Source organism: Brachyistius frenatus, unplaced genomic scaffold (assembly GCF_029030835.1).
Source record: "Brachyistius frenatus isolate BFR_SWC_R1_liver_20210118 unplaced genomic scaffold, ASM2903083v1 Contig_110, whole genome shotgun sequence".
NCBI classification, from domain to species: Eukaryota; Metazoa; Chordata; class Actinopteri; family Embiotocidae; genus Brachyistius; species Brachyistius frenatus.
This window is the reverse complement of record NW_027210709.1, coordinates 1366126-1383045: the sequence shown is the minus strand read 5'-3', so window position 1 is coordinate 1383045 and position 16920 is coordinate 1366126. Positions and strand designations below refer to the sequence as shown.

Here is a 16920-nt window from a genome sequence, read left to right as displayed (position 1 = left end):
CCGCCACCTGATACTAGTTGGAGGAGGTAAGATAATGAAAAGCTGTCTCTGCATGTCTGTTTCTACTTACTTACTTACTTACTTAATGATAATAGTTCATCCTTTATACAGCCTTGCACTTTATGCATTGTTTCCATATCATGATGAAGCTGAGTCAGTTTAATGATACAACAATTTCATAGTGCAGATTAATGCGTGCCTATTGCATTTAATGACTTCACAGATTACTGTAAATGAAAAATAATTCATAAAATTTGCATCACAAATGATGGTATTTGTTTCAGATTGTTGGTGTTAAAATTTAAACATGAGGTTGTAGACGAGGTAGATGGGCTAGTGGCGCTGGGCAGAGGATGAGACGCGGGCTGGTGATGAGCATGGCGGTGGTTGTGGACACAGCAGAACAAAGCTCATTCAATAAGCACACTAGGGACAGACTTATGCTGCGTTTAAATCGGGTCGTATTAACTGTGTACACGAGAAGAGTCCATATCAACAGCCCTCTTATGCTGTATTTATGACGTCGGAGCTCAAAACTTTCCAAGAGCCTATGGTTCACGAGTTGTGATGTGTTTGCTAACGTTTTCAGAAATGGAGGCCGGAAGTTAATTTTTTGTTGGACGTTAAGCTAATATATTGTATATTTAGTCATGTAGAGTTTGTCCAACAGCCTACGTTTAAGGAAAATGTTGATCTTCCTCATCTTTTCCCTCTGTGCCTTGCTGAATTGTTAGCCTCTGTAGCTTCTAGACGCCGTCGCCAAGCAACATTGTTTTTTAAGACTTAACAACTTGAACACCAAACATACGGTTCACACGACTTCCCATGTTGTAACCACGAACTCACAAGTTCCATTTGAAGGCAGCATTAGATGAGTGTAAGTGGCCCACGGATGAACAGCACCGACTGGCTGATACCACAAAGAGTGGTTGCAGAGTCAGGCTGATAAACTGTAGGCTGAGGAATAGATGGGTCGCAGGTGAGCTGGTGGGAGACAGGTGTGCAGGAGATCGGAGAGTAATGAGATTGAGGGACCGACACTAGCACACACACAGGGAAGGGGAAAACACAGATATAACTGTTCATAATTGTGGTCCATGCTGTTAAATTTGTATTAATTCTACTTGATTTTCAGTGCTGTACAACTGTGGTTGAGTTAAACGTATTTTCTGTGCTTTTCAGAAAACCGTATTTGTCTTTAAGATTTTACTACACATCGCATTGTGTTTTTGTTTTCATTATTAATTTTTTTTTAATTCTTGTGCTGCAGGACAAACTCTGACTCAGCACTTCATCAGAGCACACTAATTCCTGTCCAGCAGGCCTCCTTCATTGGAGGATCACAGGAGCTGCAGCCAAAACGAGGTACAGAAGATCATGTTTTAAGGTTTTAATTCAGACTTCTGTTTTAATTGCCATACAATCACCACACACGGGGTCATGGTCATCAACATGCTGAGATGGTTGGGATACGAGTTGAAGAGACTGTAACACACTAAATTGTTACAGTGTAACATCCAGTTTCCACTCACTGTTGGGTAGCTCTGCTTTAAACAAGTCAGTTTGTCTTCCTGATGGGGTGTTTTTGTATTAGCTGCAGTAGCTGGTACTGGTTGGGCTGTTTTGTCCTAATCCTGTTTATATTTTTGGGGTTTTCTGTTGACGGTTCAGTCGGGTGCCCTCCAGTAAATGATGAAAGGATTTGAATGTGGCTTTGAAGGCAGAGGAGGACAATTGATTGCTGAGAAGATGGGGTGCAGTCAAGTGTCTGTTGAATTTTACAGCTAATGGCCATGTGAGGCGGATTGTTTTAATTTTGGAAGCGCTGTGGTTGAATTTGTAGGTATAACCCTGTAGACAGTTTTTTTTACATCGTTTTTCACATTATTGTCATTTTTAGTAAATCGGGCTTTTACTTGTGTGTAAGTTCTTGTCTTCTTTCTATTTGTTTCTTTTTGTTTTATTCTGCATTTAAATATCACTTGATCCCATTCAACAAAGACATGTGGACTCCAGTTATTATAAGCATAGACAGGCTGGACACTTGTAGACCCAAGAGACTGAGGCGATTTTGTTTTCTCCTTTTCTCCAGTGCTTCTACTCACTGTACCAGGGTCTGAAGCAATTAAACAAGATGTTGATGAAGATGGACAAAAACAGAACTGGGACTGCAAAAAGGTAGCACCTCGACTCTAACATCGATGTTTTTCCTTCAGTTTTCTCTCAACCAAACACTCTAGCTTTAATTTGTTTTTTACCTTTTAGAACATTTCAAGGTCCAGCAAAGTTCCAGGGATTCAGTGAGTATTTTAGTGTTTTTTTATCTGGAGAGCTTAGTCTGATTAACATAATGGAATGATGATTCCGTAAGAACGTCTTAGCTCCGGCTTCTCTGTTATAAAATGGTTTCTAAATGAAGGAATAGCTTCAATTAAGTACATATTTGCACATCCGATGAATAGTTATGAATAAAACATAGTTTTAAACTGAAGCCATTTGACTGTAGTTAGACATAATTTCATTTAATTTACTCTCTCCACTGCCAAAGTGATAATAGCGTACAGCCAAAAGATTTACAAACTACCCTGGGCAAAATGCATGAAGTCCAAATATCTCTGGAGTTATTTGTCTTGGCAAACATCTTCAAGTAATCTGCATAAGCTATCCAGTGTTTGTGATTCTCCTCCTCCGTCATCCAGTGTATTAAGCTTGTCGTCTGTGTGGAGTTCAGTGCCCATCTTTGATTTTCTGCAGCATATTCCCGTCTCCGGACCAGCAGTTGACCACTTCACTAAAACCAGCAGCCCACAACACTGGTGGTTCTCTTCCTGACCTGACCAACATCCAGTTCCCTCCTCCACTGTCCACCCCGCTCGACTCAGATGATGCTGCTGCCGCCTCGTTCAGCTCCTCGGGCAGCATACAGGCTCTTGGTAACACGCAAGGTATGGCTCCAGACTCTGGTCTGTGCACATTCAACATTTCAGATTTACAAATACTTGTGTGCAGGAATGGCTTTTCATTTCAACGTTTGGCACTTGTTTGGTGCCAAATTCAGGTGGTGCTTTTAAGAAAACTCTGTCCTCATGCTGATTTTGTTTGCTGGGTAGGAGTGAACACCTCTCAGCCCACAGTAACCATGGAAATACAGCCTGGGCAGGACAACATGGGGCCTCTCATCCTGAACCCAGGAGACTCCCACCAGCACCAGAACCTGCAGCTCTCCCCAACATCTCCACCTCTCAGTCTCTCTCAGGTACAGTCCTCTTCTCTGCCAGGGACTCATCTGCCCCCAGAAAATGCATTGATTATTTGTTGATTTAATTAATTTTGGACAAATCCCAGTGTAGTGCAGGTTAACTTTTTGTTGTGTTATGGTTGTGGTTATAAAATATTCAGGAGGAACTCCTGTTTTCACTAGAGGTCTAAAATATCAGCTTTTGAAAATTGTCAAAGTTGTGGACAGTAATTTCCATAAAACGTTGTAGCTTCATGTCTTATCAGTTCCTGTGCTCCACCCAGGCGGCCATCAATGCCATGAACCTTGAGCAGCAGCTGTCCCAGTATGCCTTCTTCAACCAGCAGCCATCGTCTCAGACACACCAGAACCAGCAAGTAAGTTTCTGTCCTCAGCCAACACAAAAGCTTCAACAGTTGACTTGAACTCAGTTATTTTTCGTTTAGTGAGCGGATTTTCATAAGAAGAGATGAAAAACGTAATATCTAATAAAGATGGATACACACGTGATTTATAGTTAAATATGTACATTTAAATAAGTAGCAATATCTAAGTGTAGATTATCTTTTTGGAATGTCAGAAAATAGAGTCGTGAACATTAGAATATTTGTTCTTTGCTTTAAGACAACATCTAACTAAACAGGAATGATTTTATTATGCTGTCAAATTTTAAAACTGATGAGGTGAAAATTTCATCAAAACGGAGATATAAAAACAAGACATAGATGTTACAAGAAATTACTAATTTCAAACGTTGTTTGTCAAATGAAACTGTAGATCTGCTCATCAGGTTTAAAGTGATGTTAAAGTATGTTACGCCTAAATGCGTCAATACGCCTCTGCTCTCTGGATACTCCTCTCTGTCCTTGGACCAACACTTCACATCCTGAGGGAAACCCTTTGTTGGAAATCTGCTCGGATTTACAGTAGAGGTTTATAAATGAATGATTTGACCATGATTTGTTGACATTGTCAGGGATATAAAAAAAAAAAAACGAGGCCGCTACAATGTCTTATTCCGAGTCATTTTATGTTTGTTTTTTTATACAGTTAATACATTTGATATTCGTATGGTTTATAATATTCATTTATGCATAAACATAGCTCAAAATGTAGACAACAACAACAGCGAATAAAAGATAACAGTAACGTATGAACATTAAATTACTGAAAATCGAATTACCATAAATTATGACTATACTTGAAAAAGACATAAATTGAATTAAAATTCAAGGTCCTGTTAAACATAACAATGCAGCCAGTAACAATATGGAGAATGTTTCATTTATTTTGATATCATACAATAACAGAAGATGCAGACATACTGTAACTGTGATTGGGCAATATTAAAAGTATACAGCAGTACTTGATGATTATTTACGATTCACTGTTCATTCTCCAGCAGACAGGTCTGGTCCAGCTGCCGTCTCCCGTGAACTCCTGCTCCACGTCAGACAACCAGAGATCCTCACAGACCAACATGACCATGGACATGAACACGGTGAGCAGTGCGCAGTCCGCATCACATCCGTTTGTCTCGGTACTGACTGGTTCTCCTCGGCGTTTTTTTCCTTTAAGGTGTTTTAAAATTGCTTTAATGTGTTGGGATCAGTTGTTCACACACTGCCTTGTTGGAGTACTCTGGCTTATTGACACTGTGAACATTTCACTGTGAAATAATGTTGTTAGAGTGAGTGCTTAGTGTTGGATGTATTGCATCAAAAAGAAAAACAAAATTGTGCTGTGTATAAAGTGTGCGTCTCAGTGCAGTGGTGCTTTCTGTTATTTAAACAACTCAGTACTAAAATTTGTATGCGAGTTTTGATAAGAAATCAAATCATGCATGAAATAAAAGCACAAAAACATTTGCAAAACATCAAGGAATATAAATGCTTTATTAAGGCACTGCTCCTCCTTCAGATCTTGGCTCTCGCTGCTCTACTTCTGTTGCATTGGGAATGTGTTTGGATTACTGCTGAAATGAAGTGGCCTACATTCTATTCATCTCCGTTAAAGACGTGCAGCGGGAGGGTCAAGGAAGGCACTATGAGGGAACTCAGTATGACTGGAATGTAAACCGAATGTTGTGTTAATAAAACGAAGGAAACTCATCTGTAGTTTTATGTTCTGCTTTATTTTCAGAGGCGCTTTTTTTTTTTTTTTTTCTCCTCCATTTCTAATCTGTCAGCCATAGCTGTGCAGAAATTGCACCTAAAGCGAGATTGTAGAAAAGCTGTTGTTAGTTGAACTTCTGCTATAACTTCTGCTGTATCACTCACAATATTTTGGTACCTTATTTGTCAATAGATTAGGAATTTGGAGGTTAACTTCTGAGTGATGAGACATTATCAACCCCCTTTGATGCACCTTAAGAGTATATTGAGAGTCTGTTATGGTCTGTGATAGTTTGAGGACCTGCAACATTTTATCTCTCCACAGTTGTAGTATTGTGTATTGTGTTTAATCAAAATAGAATCTGACTATTATCTCATCTGGTTTTTTTTTGGTTTTTTTTGTCTGTGCTAACGTTCTGCTTTTGATTTTGCTGGATAAGTAAACTGAAAAGAGCAGAAATGAAAGAACACAACCAAAGACAGCAGAGTCTGTTGTATCTGATCTCTAGGTTTACAATATTCACTTGCTGAGGTTCAATTGCTGGTGACATTTTTGCTCTTCTAGTTAATTCCCTGTAGTTTCCAATGTTTCTCCCAGATCTTGTTCCATATTATTAATGCATTTATGTGACATGCAGAACATGGTGCTCAGTTTCTATCAAATGTGAAATCATGATTCTAACTCCATTTCAGCATTAGATACTCATACGCTGGGTTTACAACACTCGGATACAGTGAATCAATATTTCAGAGATTCCTCAGTCTACTGCAGGAGAAGCTCCACAGGCACATTTATATTCTGTGTGAGAAGATTAACTCGCAAAAAGACACACAAACTCCAGAGACCCTCCAGTGTGAATAACTCAAATGTATCCTCTTGCATCAGGCCTCCTCCCTCCAACAGTACCGCAGTAGGGTCGGATCCTCTGCCAATCAATCTCCAACCTCTCCCGTCTCCAATCAAGGCTTCTCACCTGGAGGCTCGCCTCAAGTAAGGGCGTGTGAACCAACAAGCCGGCGGCTCACTGTGTATAAACGTCACCGTCCCCTGCATCGTAGCTCTGTGGTTATCGTTGCCGAGTAGGACTTCAGTGGCTGGCCCCTCACAGCACCTTTATTTTGTTGATATTTTCAGATCTGGGCAAAAAAAATTAAAACAAATTGTTTGTGCATTTATTTGTATGGACTTAAACAAATGAAAATGGCAATTTTTCCTTTAAAGATAGTTTTATGGACAAATATGTAAGGGCATCACCCCCTTCCCCTGTCGGCCATTTCCTGTCTAAAATGGTAAAACATAATCCTAAAAGGCCAGAAAAAAATTTGAATCACAGTAATAAGAGGATCTTTTGATCACATTATGCAACACAGTAGAACTTTTCACTGCTGACATTTTCACATTCAGTAGCAGGAAATCCATTTGTTTCTTTCAATCTGAGCTTCCCAAAATGTATGTTAAAATAATTAAAAGTGTATTTTTCATACTCTGACATGATGTGAGGAAGTCAAACCAAATCTTGACAAGTCAAAGAAATCCTCTGGGAGAAAACTGCCTGTGTATTAAGTAATGTTATATCACACAAGAAAAATATATACGATTTAAGTAATCTTCTTAAACACTGAGTCGTTCTTGTTTTGCCCAGATCTGACCACCAGTCTCTTTAAGCACTCCGTGTCGTTGATGTGTTGTGATGTAGCTGTCCCCGACCTCCCTTCTCTGCTGCTTCTGTGGTATTTGCGTTGCATCTCCACTGTTTCCTTCCCAGTCTCGCTGTGTCAGACTATGAACTGGAGTGTTTTTTGTTTTGTTTTTTTATGTCGTCTGGATCTTTGTGTTTCTTGTGGTATTTGTACCATCATGGGGATTGAGTGAGCATTAAGGGAGATATTAATCCCCTTCAAAGGATTATTGAGGAGAAGCTGCTCATCATTTCCGTGGTTCAATCTCAACAAAGTGAAGCTTGCTTGCAGGGCGGTGCATTAAGATAAACTAAACACACCCAAAGTAAACATGGATCAGGGTTGTTAATTTGTGTCAGCATAAGCATTTGAGATTTAAAAAAGGTGGCGCTCACTGCTCCGTGCACGGTTTTCTGGAAAATTTTGAGACATACAATTACACCTTTAAATGTACCTTATTAGATTCAGTTTATTGTTCTTTTACTAACTCAAAGCATCAGGTAGCATTTTAAATCAGTATTTGCTTCTACTGAATTGTAAGTGTAACCTTGTGCCTTTGCAATGCAGAGACACAGAGAGCTGTGTTGAGTGACGGTGATGTTCCTCGCTCCGTGTGATTTCTACATGTTTGTCCTGCTGTTTGTTCACCCGACACGGTGTGCCGAAGAGGCTCACTCGTAGTCCCGAGGTTATCCACAGGCTAAACCACAACTGACAGGCTGTGTGCTCTGTTATCCTGCTCTGCCCTGTGGGGACATCTGCAGCACACACAGATAATTTGGTTTGGAACTAGGAGGAGCACGGGCTGAGAATATGATCCAATTACTTATACATTAAGAGGCCACGATGAAATAGGAGAATTTCTGCTGCTGGTTCAATGAGGACATTCAAATGAGAGACTTCAAGAGAATTAGCTTGTGCTGGATCAGTCAGTGGAGGGAAAATAAAGTCACAAAGGGGATTATATTTTCAACGATCCCCTTAATTTCATGTGTATTACATTCTGTTTGATTCGTGTTAATTAAAACACTGAGGCCAAAAGGCAGCACAAGAAGCTCATGTGGATCTTAGGCTAAGTGATTTAAGGACATCTGGCCGCTTTCCATTTGACAGTGTAATCTGAGAGCTTTAAGATGGAAATCAGTCCATCCATTTATTTACTAAGACTTCAAACCAAAATATCTTTCTTTTTTGTAAGTTTTCTATCATCTCCATGCAATTTTAAATAATTCTGGTGCTAAAGTCTGCTGCCAAAGGGTCTCTTATATTTACTACTTACAAGCATCTTGTGTCTTGCTTTACATATCCATTGAGAATGAAAACTGAATTCCTATTTATTATGTTTATTTACTCCTTTACTGCTGTGGGTGTTGTCCCTCATATTGTCAGCACACATTTAAGTTGTGTTAATGTTGTTACAGAATCATTCGGCAGTATAAAGCAATCTTTTCTGCAGTAAATGCACAGATATCACACACGCACATAACTTTACAATAATTAACATATGCAAACTGGTCGTGCATCAGCACACTCATCAGAAGGACGTTTCCAGATGTTGTGAGGCGATTTAAGCACTTGTTGTTTCTGCTTTGACTGTGTCCTTTTCATATTCCATGTTATATGCTAAATGTGTGACTTCTGTAGCCTCGATGAAGTGTATTCATGTCGGAGGTCCGTCAGAGTTTTTACCTGAGATTGAATAACCACATGTGGCTTGTTTGTTGTTGCAGCATAACTCTATACTGGGCAGCGTGTTTGCAGATTTCTACGACCAGCAGCTGCCGTCCATTCAGGCCAGTGCTCTCTCACAACAGGTACAGGCTGAATGTTCATGTTTGTTGTGCTTTTACCTTACTCGTATTTCAGGGAGATCTCAGATCCAGTAGAAAATCGCTGTTGCGACATTTCTTTCTCCTCTTATCACCAGTTGGAGCAGTTCAACATGATGGAGACCCCCATCAGCTCTGACGGCATGTATAACCAGACCTCCACCCTCAACTACTCCCAGGCACTTATGATGGGTTTGACTGGCCATTGCAACCTTCAGGACTCGCAGCAGCTGGGCTACAGTAACCATGGCAACATCCCCAACATCATTCTCACAGGTACTGTTTCAATATATTGTGTGGCTTTTTGAGTCACGCTCCAAGTGGCTTGTTAAGGCAGAGACCTCGACTCTAGGTTAGGTTAGGTTAGGTTAGGTTGTTACTTTATTAATCCCCGAGGGGAAATTTTTTTCGCTACAGCAGCATACAGAAGCAATAAGATAATAATAGAATAATAGAAAAGCAATAAAATAGCAGTAAAAAATATAAAATATAAAATGCACAGTATATACAGTACAGTATATATCTATATATATTATATACAAACAACCAAGAAACACAGTCAACAGTGTTATTGTTGTGTGATGGATTTTGCCAGAGGTGAGTTATTGTACAGTCTTATTGCGGTCGGCAGGAATGATCTTGTGACAGCGGAGCTGGAGGAATCTTTTGGAGAAAGTGCTCCGCTGTCCCTGCAGCTCTAAAGAGCAGAAGCATAAAATCCCAAACCAGAACAAAGCTTCTGATTCATATTTGCTTGTATGTTTGAAACTGTTTGGAAAAACAGTTTCAACAGTTTTAAAACTCAAATTTGGTGGCAGTCCATATAAAAATTTAGGCATTTAAAAAAAAAAAAGTGACCCTCAGGTCAGGAAATGGCCAAAGACATTAAGATTCATCCTCTTGAAACCAGGAATTTCTGTACCAAATTTTGTGGCCGTCCATCTTGTAGATGTTAAAATATTTCCCTGGATAAGTGGAAACTTTGACCTGCAGGGAAGAGTCAGTATCATTAAAGTCTTTCGACCTTAGGGCAACATGATTGTCTCGACAAAACTTTACGGTAATCCCTCAAAATGTTTTATTATACTTCCATTGTGATCAAAGTAGTGACAGAGAGGCCGACATTGCCATCCCTCGAACCAATGCCTTAAACCATTACTTAAAACGCTGCTCAGAGTTGTAACGGCTGTACATATAAATCCAGAGATAAACCTATGGAAATGTATTCACCAGGATCTTACCGCCACCCTGAGTTTTCCCTTCAGTTGTTTCTGAAAATTAGCCGTGTCTGTTCGTAGCTGCCTTTTCACTGAAATGTGTAATTAAGATCCCGAGATCTCTTCTAAGTTGTTATCAAATCATAACCCTAACTCCTCTATTCTTTCTCTTCTTGTTGTCATTTATTTCTTCTCTAATTTTAGCCAGTAAACCCGCCTTCTCTCCCTTAGAAACCTCACATAGATGAGGACTAATCTTTTTTTTCGAATTTGCTGTCTTGCTTCAGTGAGTGGCGAGTCTCCTCCCAGCCTGCCCAAAGACCTGACCGGCTCACTGTCCACAGATATCAGCTTCGACGTCGACTCTCAGTTCCCGCTGGACGATCTAAAAATCGACCCCCTGACGCTCGATGGCCTGCACATGCTCAATGACCCGGACATGGTCCTGGCCGACCCAGCCACAGAGGACGCATTCCGCCTCGACCGTCTGTAACCATCGCCCCACCCGCTCATGCACAGGTGTGCGAACGCCGCTGCTCGGGGGTGGGTGGGCTGTCGATGAAGAAGATATCTGGAGTGTGCTGGTCAAGGCCTCGTCTGGGCGGAGCATCGATTCCACACCAACCAACCCAATCAGACCCCACAAGAGAGCTTTTAAAAAAAAAAAAAACACTATGAAAATGACAAGTTTTTGAGGACTGCCGTCAGCTTCCCTTTTCCTCAACGACATACGGTATGGTATGAATCATGTCTATGATTCTACATTTTGCAAATGATACATCAAAGTTTGGTTTGTTTTAGATGCCTAATTTTTTTATTTGAGGGAGTTTGATGGAAATATCATGATGGCAGAAACAGCCTTTTTGTCTTATTCTCCGTCAATGACAGATTAAACTTTGTCTGCAGAGCAAACCCTTAACAAATTACAGTATACCTATCCAACGCCTGTTAACACAGAGTAGCTCGATGACTCCCTCTGTGCCAAACTGATTGTCCTCAGTATTGCATTCAGTTTGGGTATTAATTTTGTGCGCATACCTGTGCGGTTTGTCACAGAAGCCACAGGCGACGAGTCATTATTTTGCAACCTAATTTATTTTTAGGAAAAGTTGAATTTTGATTTTAGTAAATAGCAGATATCAGTTATGCATGAAATCACAAATCACTGTGCATACTTGTTTTGCCTTAATAGTTTGACATGTTTTTTTTTGTTTTTGTTTTGTGGAAAGACAACTATTATGTAAATGAGGAAAAACAAAACACTTTAATTATCAAGTAATTTTCACTGTTTTAAAGGTGGTTTGGCCTACATAACTCACCATTGCATTGTCACTACCATATCATTTTTCATATTTATGTATCAAACCTAAATGGATAAATGAGGTCTTAGTTAAGAAATGGATGTTTACAGGCTTGTTTTGTTTTGTATTTTACATGTACAGAATGTGATTAGATTTGCGTAATGGTATCTATGCAAAACTACCGTGGTTGAAATAGGACTGTAAAATAAAACCGACACAATGAACCCTTATATACGTGTATATTTATATATATATATATAAATATATATATTCTATATGAATATATATACATATATATATATTCATATAGAATATATATATTTATATATATGTATATTAATATATACAGGAAGCCAATGTGCAAGATTCTTATAAAAAAGCACAGCGATGGTGCCATGTTACTTTTGAAGCCGTTTTTGTTTTCTTTAAATATTAAGGTGTCGAGGAAAAACAGGCTCACTTAGTGTGGCGTACAGTAGAAACTCTCCTGGATTACTCCCAAAGATGTGACCTCAGCGTAAAAAAAATATATATATATATATATATATATATATATTTTTTTTTTTTTTTTTTTTTTTTCCAGACAATTGAACTGCCTCTATACTAGAACAGCATTGTTGATGCAATGAGAATGTATTTAGGTCACATCTGTACAGCTATGTTGTTGCCATCTTGTCATCCTCATTGCCTCTCATATCTAGCCTTTATGTCCATGTAGGACCAAAAATGTCTCGCCTGGTAATTTCTTTCCCCTAGAAAGCAGATATAACATCCTGTTTGAAGTTTTTATATAAGACTGTTTGTTTCTTTGACACTACAGTGACACTTGGTATCCGTCTCCTTGTCATGTTGTCTGTGCCTGTTATTGCTTTGTTTCATGTCTCTGGATTTTAAAAAAAAAAAAATTTTTTTTTTTGCATTTCTATGCCATCATTCTTTTGCGCTTTCCCATATCTTATTATTTCACTTTATGCATTTATTTAAAACACTGATTTATGAGAGTTTATATTCCAACCCCTCCTTCCTGTGACTGTTATGTGCACTGGCCCTGTCTGCCCTGTCTTTGATTAAAATTGCCTTCTTGTAAAAAAAAAAAAAAGAAAAAAAAGAAATTAAATTAAAGTTATTTTTGAAAACTCCTATTCAGATAATCTATTTAAAAAAGCTGAGTTTTTACTTAATCGGTGGGTATTTTGTTATCTGTCTACTGTTAGGAGAGTGGTGATCAGAGGTGCGTCAGTCATGTTACTGTTACTGACAGCAGGTTAGAGTGAATGGAGCAAAACAATGTAGGAAATTATTTGTAATAAATCACAAATTGGTTAAATTAATTAAAAGTTCATTATCAAAACGTTTCAAGATACAGAAACTGTTTACAGGATGTATTATACTGTGCTGGATGGGATCAATCAGTCCTACAAAAGTATTTTACAGAGTTCATATTGTAATTTAGTGTTGGTAAAATCAAAATGCTCATAAAATATGTATAATTACTTTTCTAAGACATTATAGATCCATGTTTCCACCAATATTCCACACTAAGAAAAAGGCTATTCTGTAGCTGCAACAACATCATGTCTTTTGATGTGTGTCAAGGTCCTCCTGTGCCACATACTTCAACTTTCACACAATGTAAAAACAAAAAGGTCATCAAATCAGATGAAGTTAAGGTGTTGACCTTGCTGATTTGTTTTTTATTTTAAAAAAATACAGTTTTGAATTCATCATGATTTCCAATTTTGATGCAGTTTTTTTGTTCCTATTTTTAATTATATTGTGACTGCATGAATCTCTGGACATGTTTTCCCCTTTGTGACTTTGCTTTTATTTCCTTTGAAGGGTGGTATCGGCTTTATTTGTCTAAAGCTTTTGGTTTTTCCTGTTTGCTAAGATTGTCCTTTTGTCTCTCTCTCTCTCTCTCTCTCTCTCTCTTTTTTTTTTTTTATTTTTAATTTCAATTCAGCGTCATGTGTCGGCTCTGTAACCGCTAAGTGAAGCCTATCAGATATATGGTAATCAGCCTTTTATGCACATGTAGAAGCTGTTGTTTGGTACTATGTTTTATACTGCAATATACAGTATGTGCTTATTTTCTGTGCAACACCCACAGAGTTTTATTATGTCATGGTAAATCTATACACTATAGCTTTGTATTTTGCTGTATGGTAGAAACAATGTTTTTCGTGCTTTATGTGATATGATGTCAAAGTGAGAAAATGCACTGAGAAATACCGCGCTGCAATATGTCACTGTGGCTCTATACTCTCTGCTGGACCTCCAGACTTTATAGTGAGCCGGTCACCTTTGTGGGTTCCTTTTCTGTTTTTGGTAATTTTTTTGAATTTCTTTGTGCTCATGTAGATAGCTCTGACTGACGTGTCACCTGTTACTGCCACCTTTTTATGCATCAATGATCAGGTATCCATTGGTATTCTACCAGTGTTTACAGATATAGGAGTTTACAACAGAGCAATGTTTGTTTTTTCTCGACCTAAAATGTTAATTAAATCCTGTATCTGGATTAACAAGACTATGAACCACTTACAGTGTAGATTAGCAAAACAATTTTACTGTTTAAATATAACGGGTGAATCAGTATTGTAATTTTAATTGTTTGACAATAATTTAAATATTGCCACTATAAAAGAATATATTCTGATTATGGACCTCATCCCTTTGCATTTCAAGGCCCTAAAAGCACTTTTTTATTTAATTTACAGACTTTTATTCCCCTTGCATACTTGCTATGAGTAGCTACATGCCATCAGAATTTTTTTTATTTTCAGATAATTGGTACTATTTAGATTTTATTGGATCTTGCTATACAGTGAATCAGTCAACAGCACTGTTTTTTCCTCTTTCTTTCAGTGTTAAATCAACAATTGAACAAAAGTTAAAAAAAAAGAAAAAAAGAAGAAGAAGCCATGAGCAGAACTGCTGAGAAATGTTATCCTTTAAACTGTTGAAACACATCCTTTTTTTTTTTTTACCACTGGGATACAAATTATTTCATACACAAACTGAACTTATCAATGCATTGTTTACGTTGAACCTAATTTCTAAAATTCGTGCAGCATACCTTAGAGATGACTGATCTAGCCTGTCCAGTACATGGAAAATCTCTTTTCTGCATGATAATGAGTTTTAAGATATCTTGACATATTTTGTTTTGCTTTAAAATGAAGTGTTCAGTTTTCCTTTTCCCTTTCTTTTATTAATCTTTTGTTAAACACAATTTTCTCATAAAAATAACATGAGTATACCAGATACTACTATACCGTCAGGCTATAGATATAGATGTATGTAGACTGACTTGTGACACAACATGTTAAAACAAGCTGAATCAGGAAGATGAATCGGTCACGTGTGGTCACTCGGTGGGTCATCTACAGCTAGGACATCCTTTGTGTGCATTTTGAGGACAGCCCAGCGCTGGTTCAAGCCTCATACAATGGCAGCTAAAACGTTCTCTAATGTATTTTGTTTCTGATTTCAGTGCGACTATTCCAAAAACTGCAAATGCATTTTACTGCCGTGAAGATGTGCAATATGCTCCCATAGTGCACTCACAGCAACAGGAAACATTATGCTCGTATAATATGCAAAGTCTAGCATTCTGCAGCACAGCTTGGCAAGTTGGTACTTTTTTGAGCTAACCCTTTAAAAATGACTGGTTCAAACCTTGTTCTTCAAATTGTTTGCGTTTTCTATTTTATCTGTTAAATTGGACCAAAAGAATCCAGGTTGGCTGTAAATGTTTGCTATATTAAAGATGAAATACACTTCTGTTTGAACTGTACCTGATGTATTTCTCTTGTGTGAAGGCTTCTGTCTTTGTATCTTTGCATTATTATTTGTAAATGAAAATAAATATATCTGAACAAGCAAAGACCTTTCATTTCTCTGATTTAAAAAAAAAAAAAATTAAATTTGACTACAAAAGATACCCAAACTGAGAAGTACATCAGTAGTTTCACAATAATTTCAGCCCCCATAACTGGCATAACTTGGACTTTCTCACCCACTCCACTCCACAGCTTTAGGCCCAGCAGCTGCCCTGCCGCTCCCACTCTGTCCACAAGGACAGTTTTAATGAGCCGCTACGTTTGCATGTGGGATGGTGGATACAACGAAAGTAATGACAAGGAAGACTGATGGTATTTTTCTGTCTTTGCTCTTCTGGAAAGATATTATGATTGTTTTTTAAAAGGTTTTCATTTCGTGGCTTATAGTGCGGGGGTCAAGAAGTTCAATCTGAGACAGCAAGTGTAATAGACAAATCCTAAAATGCATCGTCTTTTTGCTTTTCTTATCAAAATAGAAAAAAAGATTATGCCTTTTTAATTTAGCAAACATATTTGTAGATGTTAAAAGACATGAAAATAGTAGTTCACCATAAATGATGCCCTTAAAGGGGTTGTTTATGATTTCTGTTTTTTCTTCCTCAGTAGATGGAGGTCGGCCCGTGACCAGTTCGAAGAAGCAGCCAGCTGTTCTGGCACAGACGCTGAGCAATGTACAGTAAATGGATGTCTGACAGCAAGGTAAGACAGTGAACATATTTTCAATGTAGCGTACACTTAAACTGATATTGATTTCTTTAGGTGGGCCTTTTTTTTAGGTAGCTAAAATCCATTTTGTTGCTGACCAGGGCGTCCACAGAAGTACATTACTTAGCTTATGTCTCAGTACAGCTGCTTACTTCCACCAGATGTGCAGATCCCCCATCTACTGCAGAAAATAGACTGACTACGGATAAGTAATTCATACAACCCTACTTTTAAAAAAAAAAATACGTTAAAAAAAAAAAAAAAAAAGCACTATCCCTTTAATTGGCTCACCAGTGTGGTCCAACTCTCCTGACTCCCCTTTCCAGGGACAGGCTGTGCTCTTTGATGTCCCCTTTGTCGTACCCTACTTTATAAGCTGCAGGACTCCATCTGCTGGTGGATAGCGGTAATGTAAAGTCACCAAAACATCCTTCATAATAATGTTGCTGAAATGATATCGAACATTTAACATTTACTGAAAAGCATGCCACGATTTGTGCACGAGAGAAGATGGTGACCGATGCAATACAAAAAAAAATAGAATCTCCATCAGCAGGTTAAGATGCACTGTTCCCCAGTAGGAGTGAAAGTGGGGGATCAATTCTATTATTTACATTTGTTTTTGAGTATGGCATGTGGTTTAGGTGTTTTATAGGCTCTTACTTTTCCCAGTAGTTTGCAATTAATTGTTGATTAATAGAAAAATATTTTCTAACGATTTATTTAAACAAAATTTGTCTTAGGTTTGTTGTTGTTGTTGCTGTTTTTTAAATAGGCATACACGTATGCATTGAATTTTCTGTTGAACAAATCGGATATCCTGATATGAAGTAGAATTTAGGGAAACTTGGTGGCTTTTCTCCAACCCGCAGATATCGCTGCAGCCTTTTTGGTCATTTTAATTTATGTCTTATTTCAAAGGGCTGTTTTTAAAAAAAAAAAAAATTTAAAAAAAATGTACATACCGCTTATCTTCTGTGTATAATATGTT

General features: G+C 38.1%; 1 protein-coding gene across 1 annotated transcript; it reads left to right on the top strand.

The window, feature by feature from the left end:
- Positions 1–3: 3 nt before the first annotated feature.
- crtc1a (CREB regulated transcription coactivator 1a) lies at positions 4–11636 on the top strand (the record flags this gene model as incomplete). Its single annotated transcript, XM_069712581.1, has 12 exons — positions 4–26; positions 1271–1365; positions 2093–2178; positions 2266–2300; positions 2755–2945; positions 3111–3256; positions 3523–3615; positions 4641–4739; positions 6239–6343; positions 8763–8846; positions 8960–9137; positions 10366–11636. Coding segments are annotated over 12 exons (1341 nt in total), but the record flags the coding sequence as incomplete, so codon positions are not given.
- Between the last annotated feature and the right edge of the window lie 5284 nt (positions 11637–16920).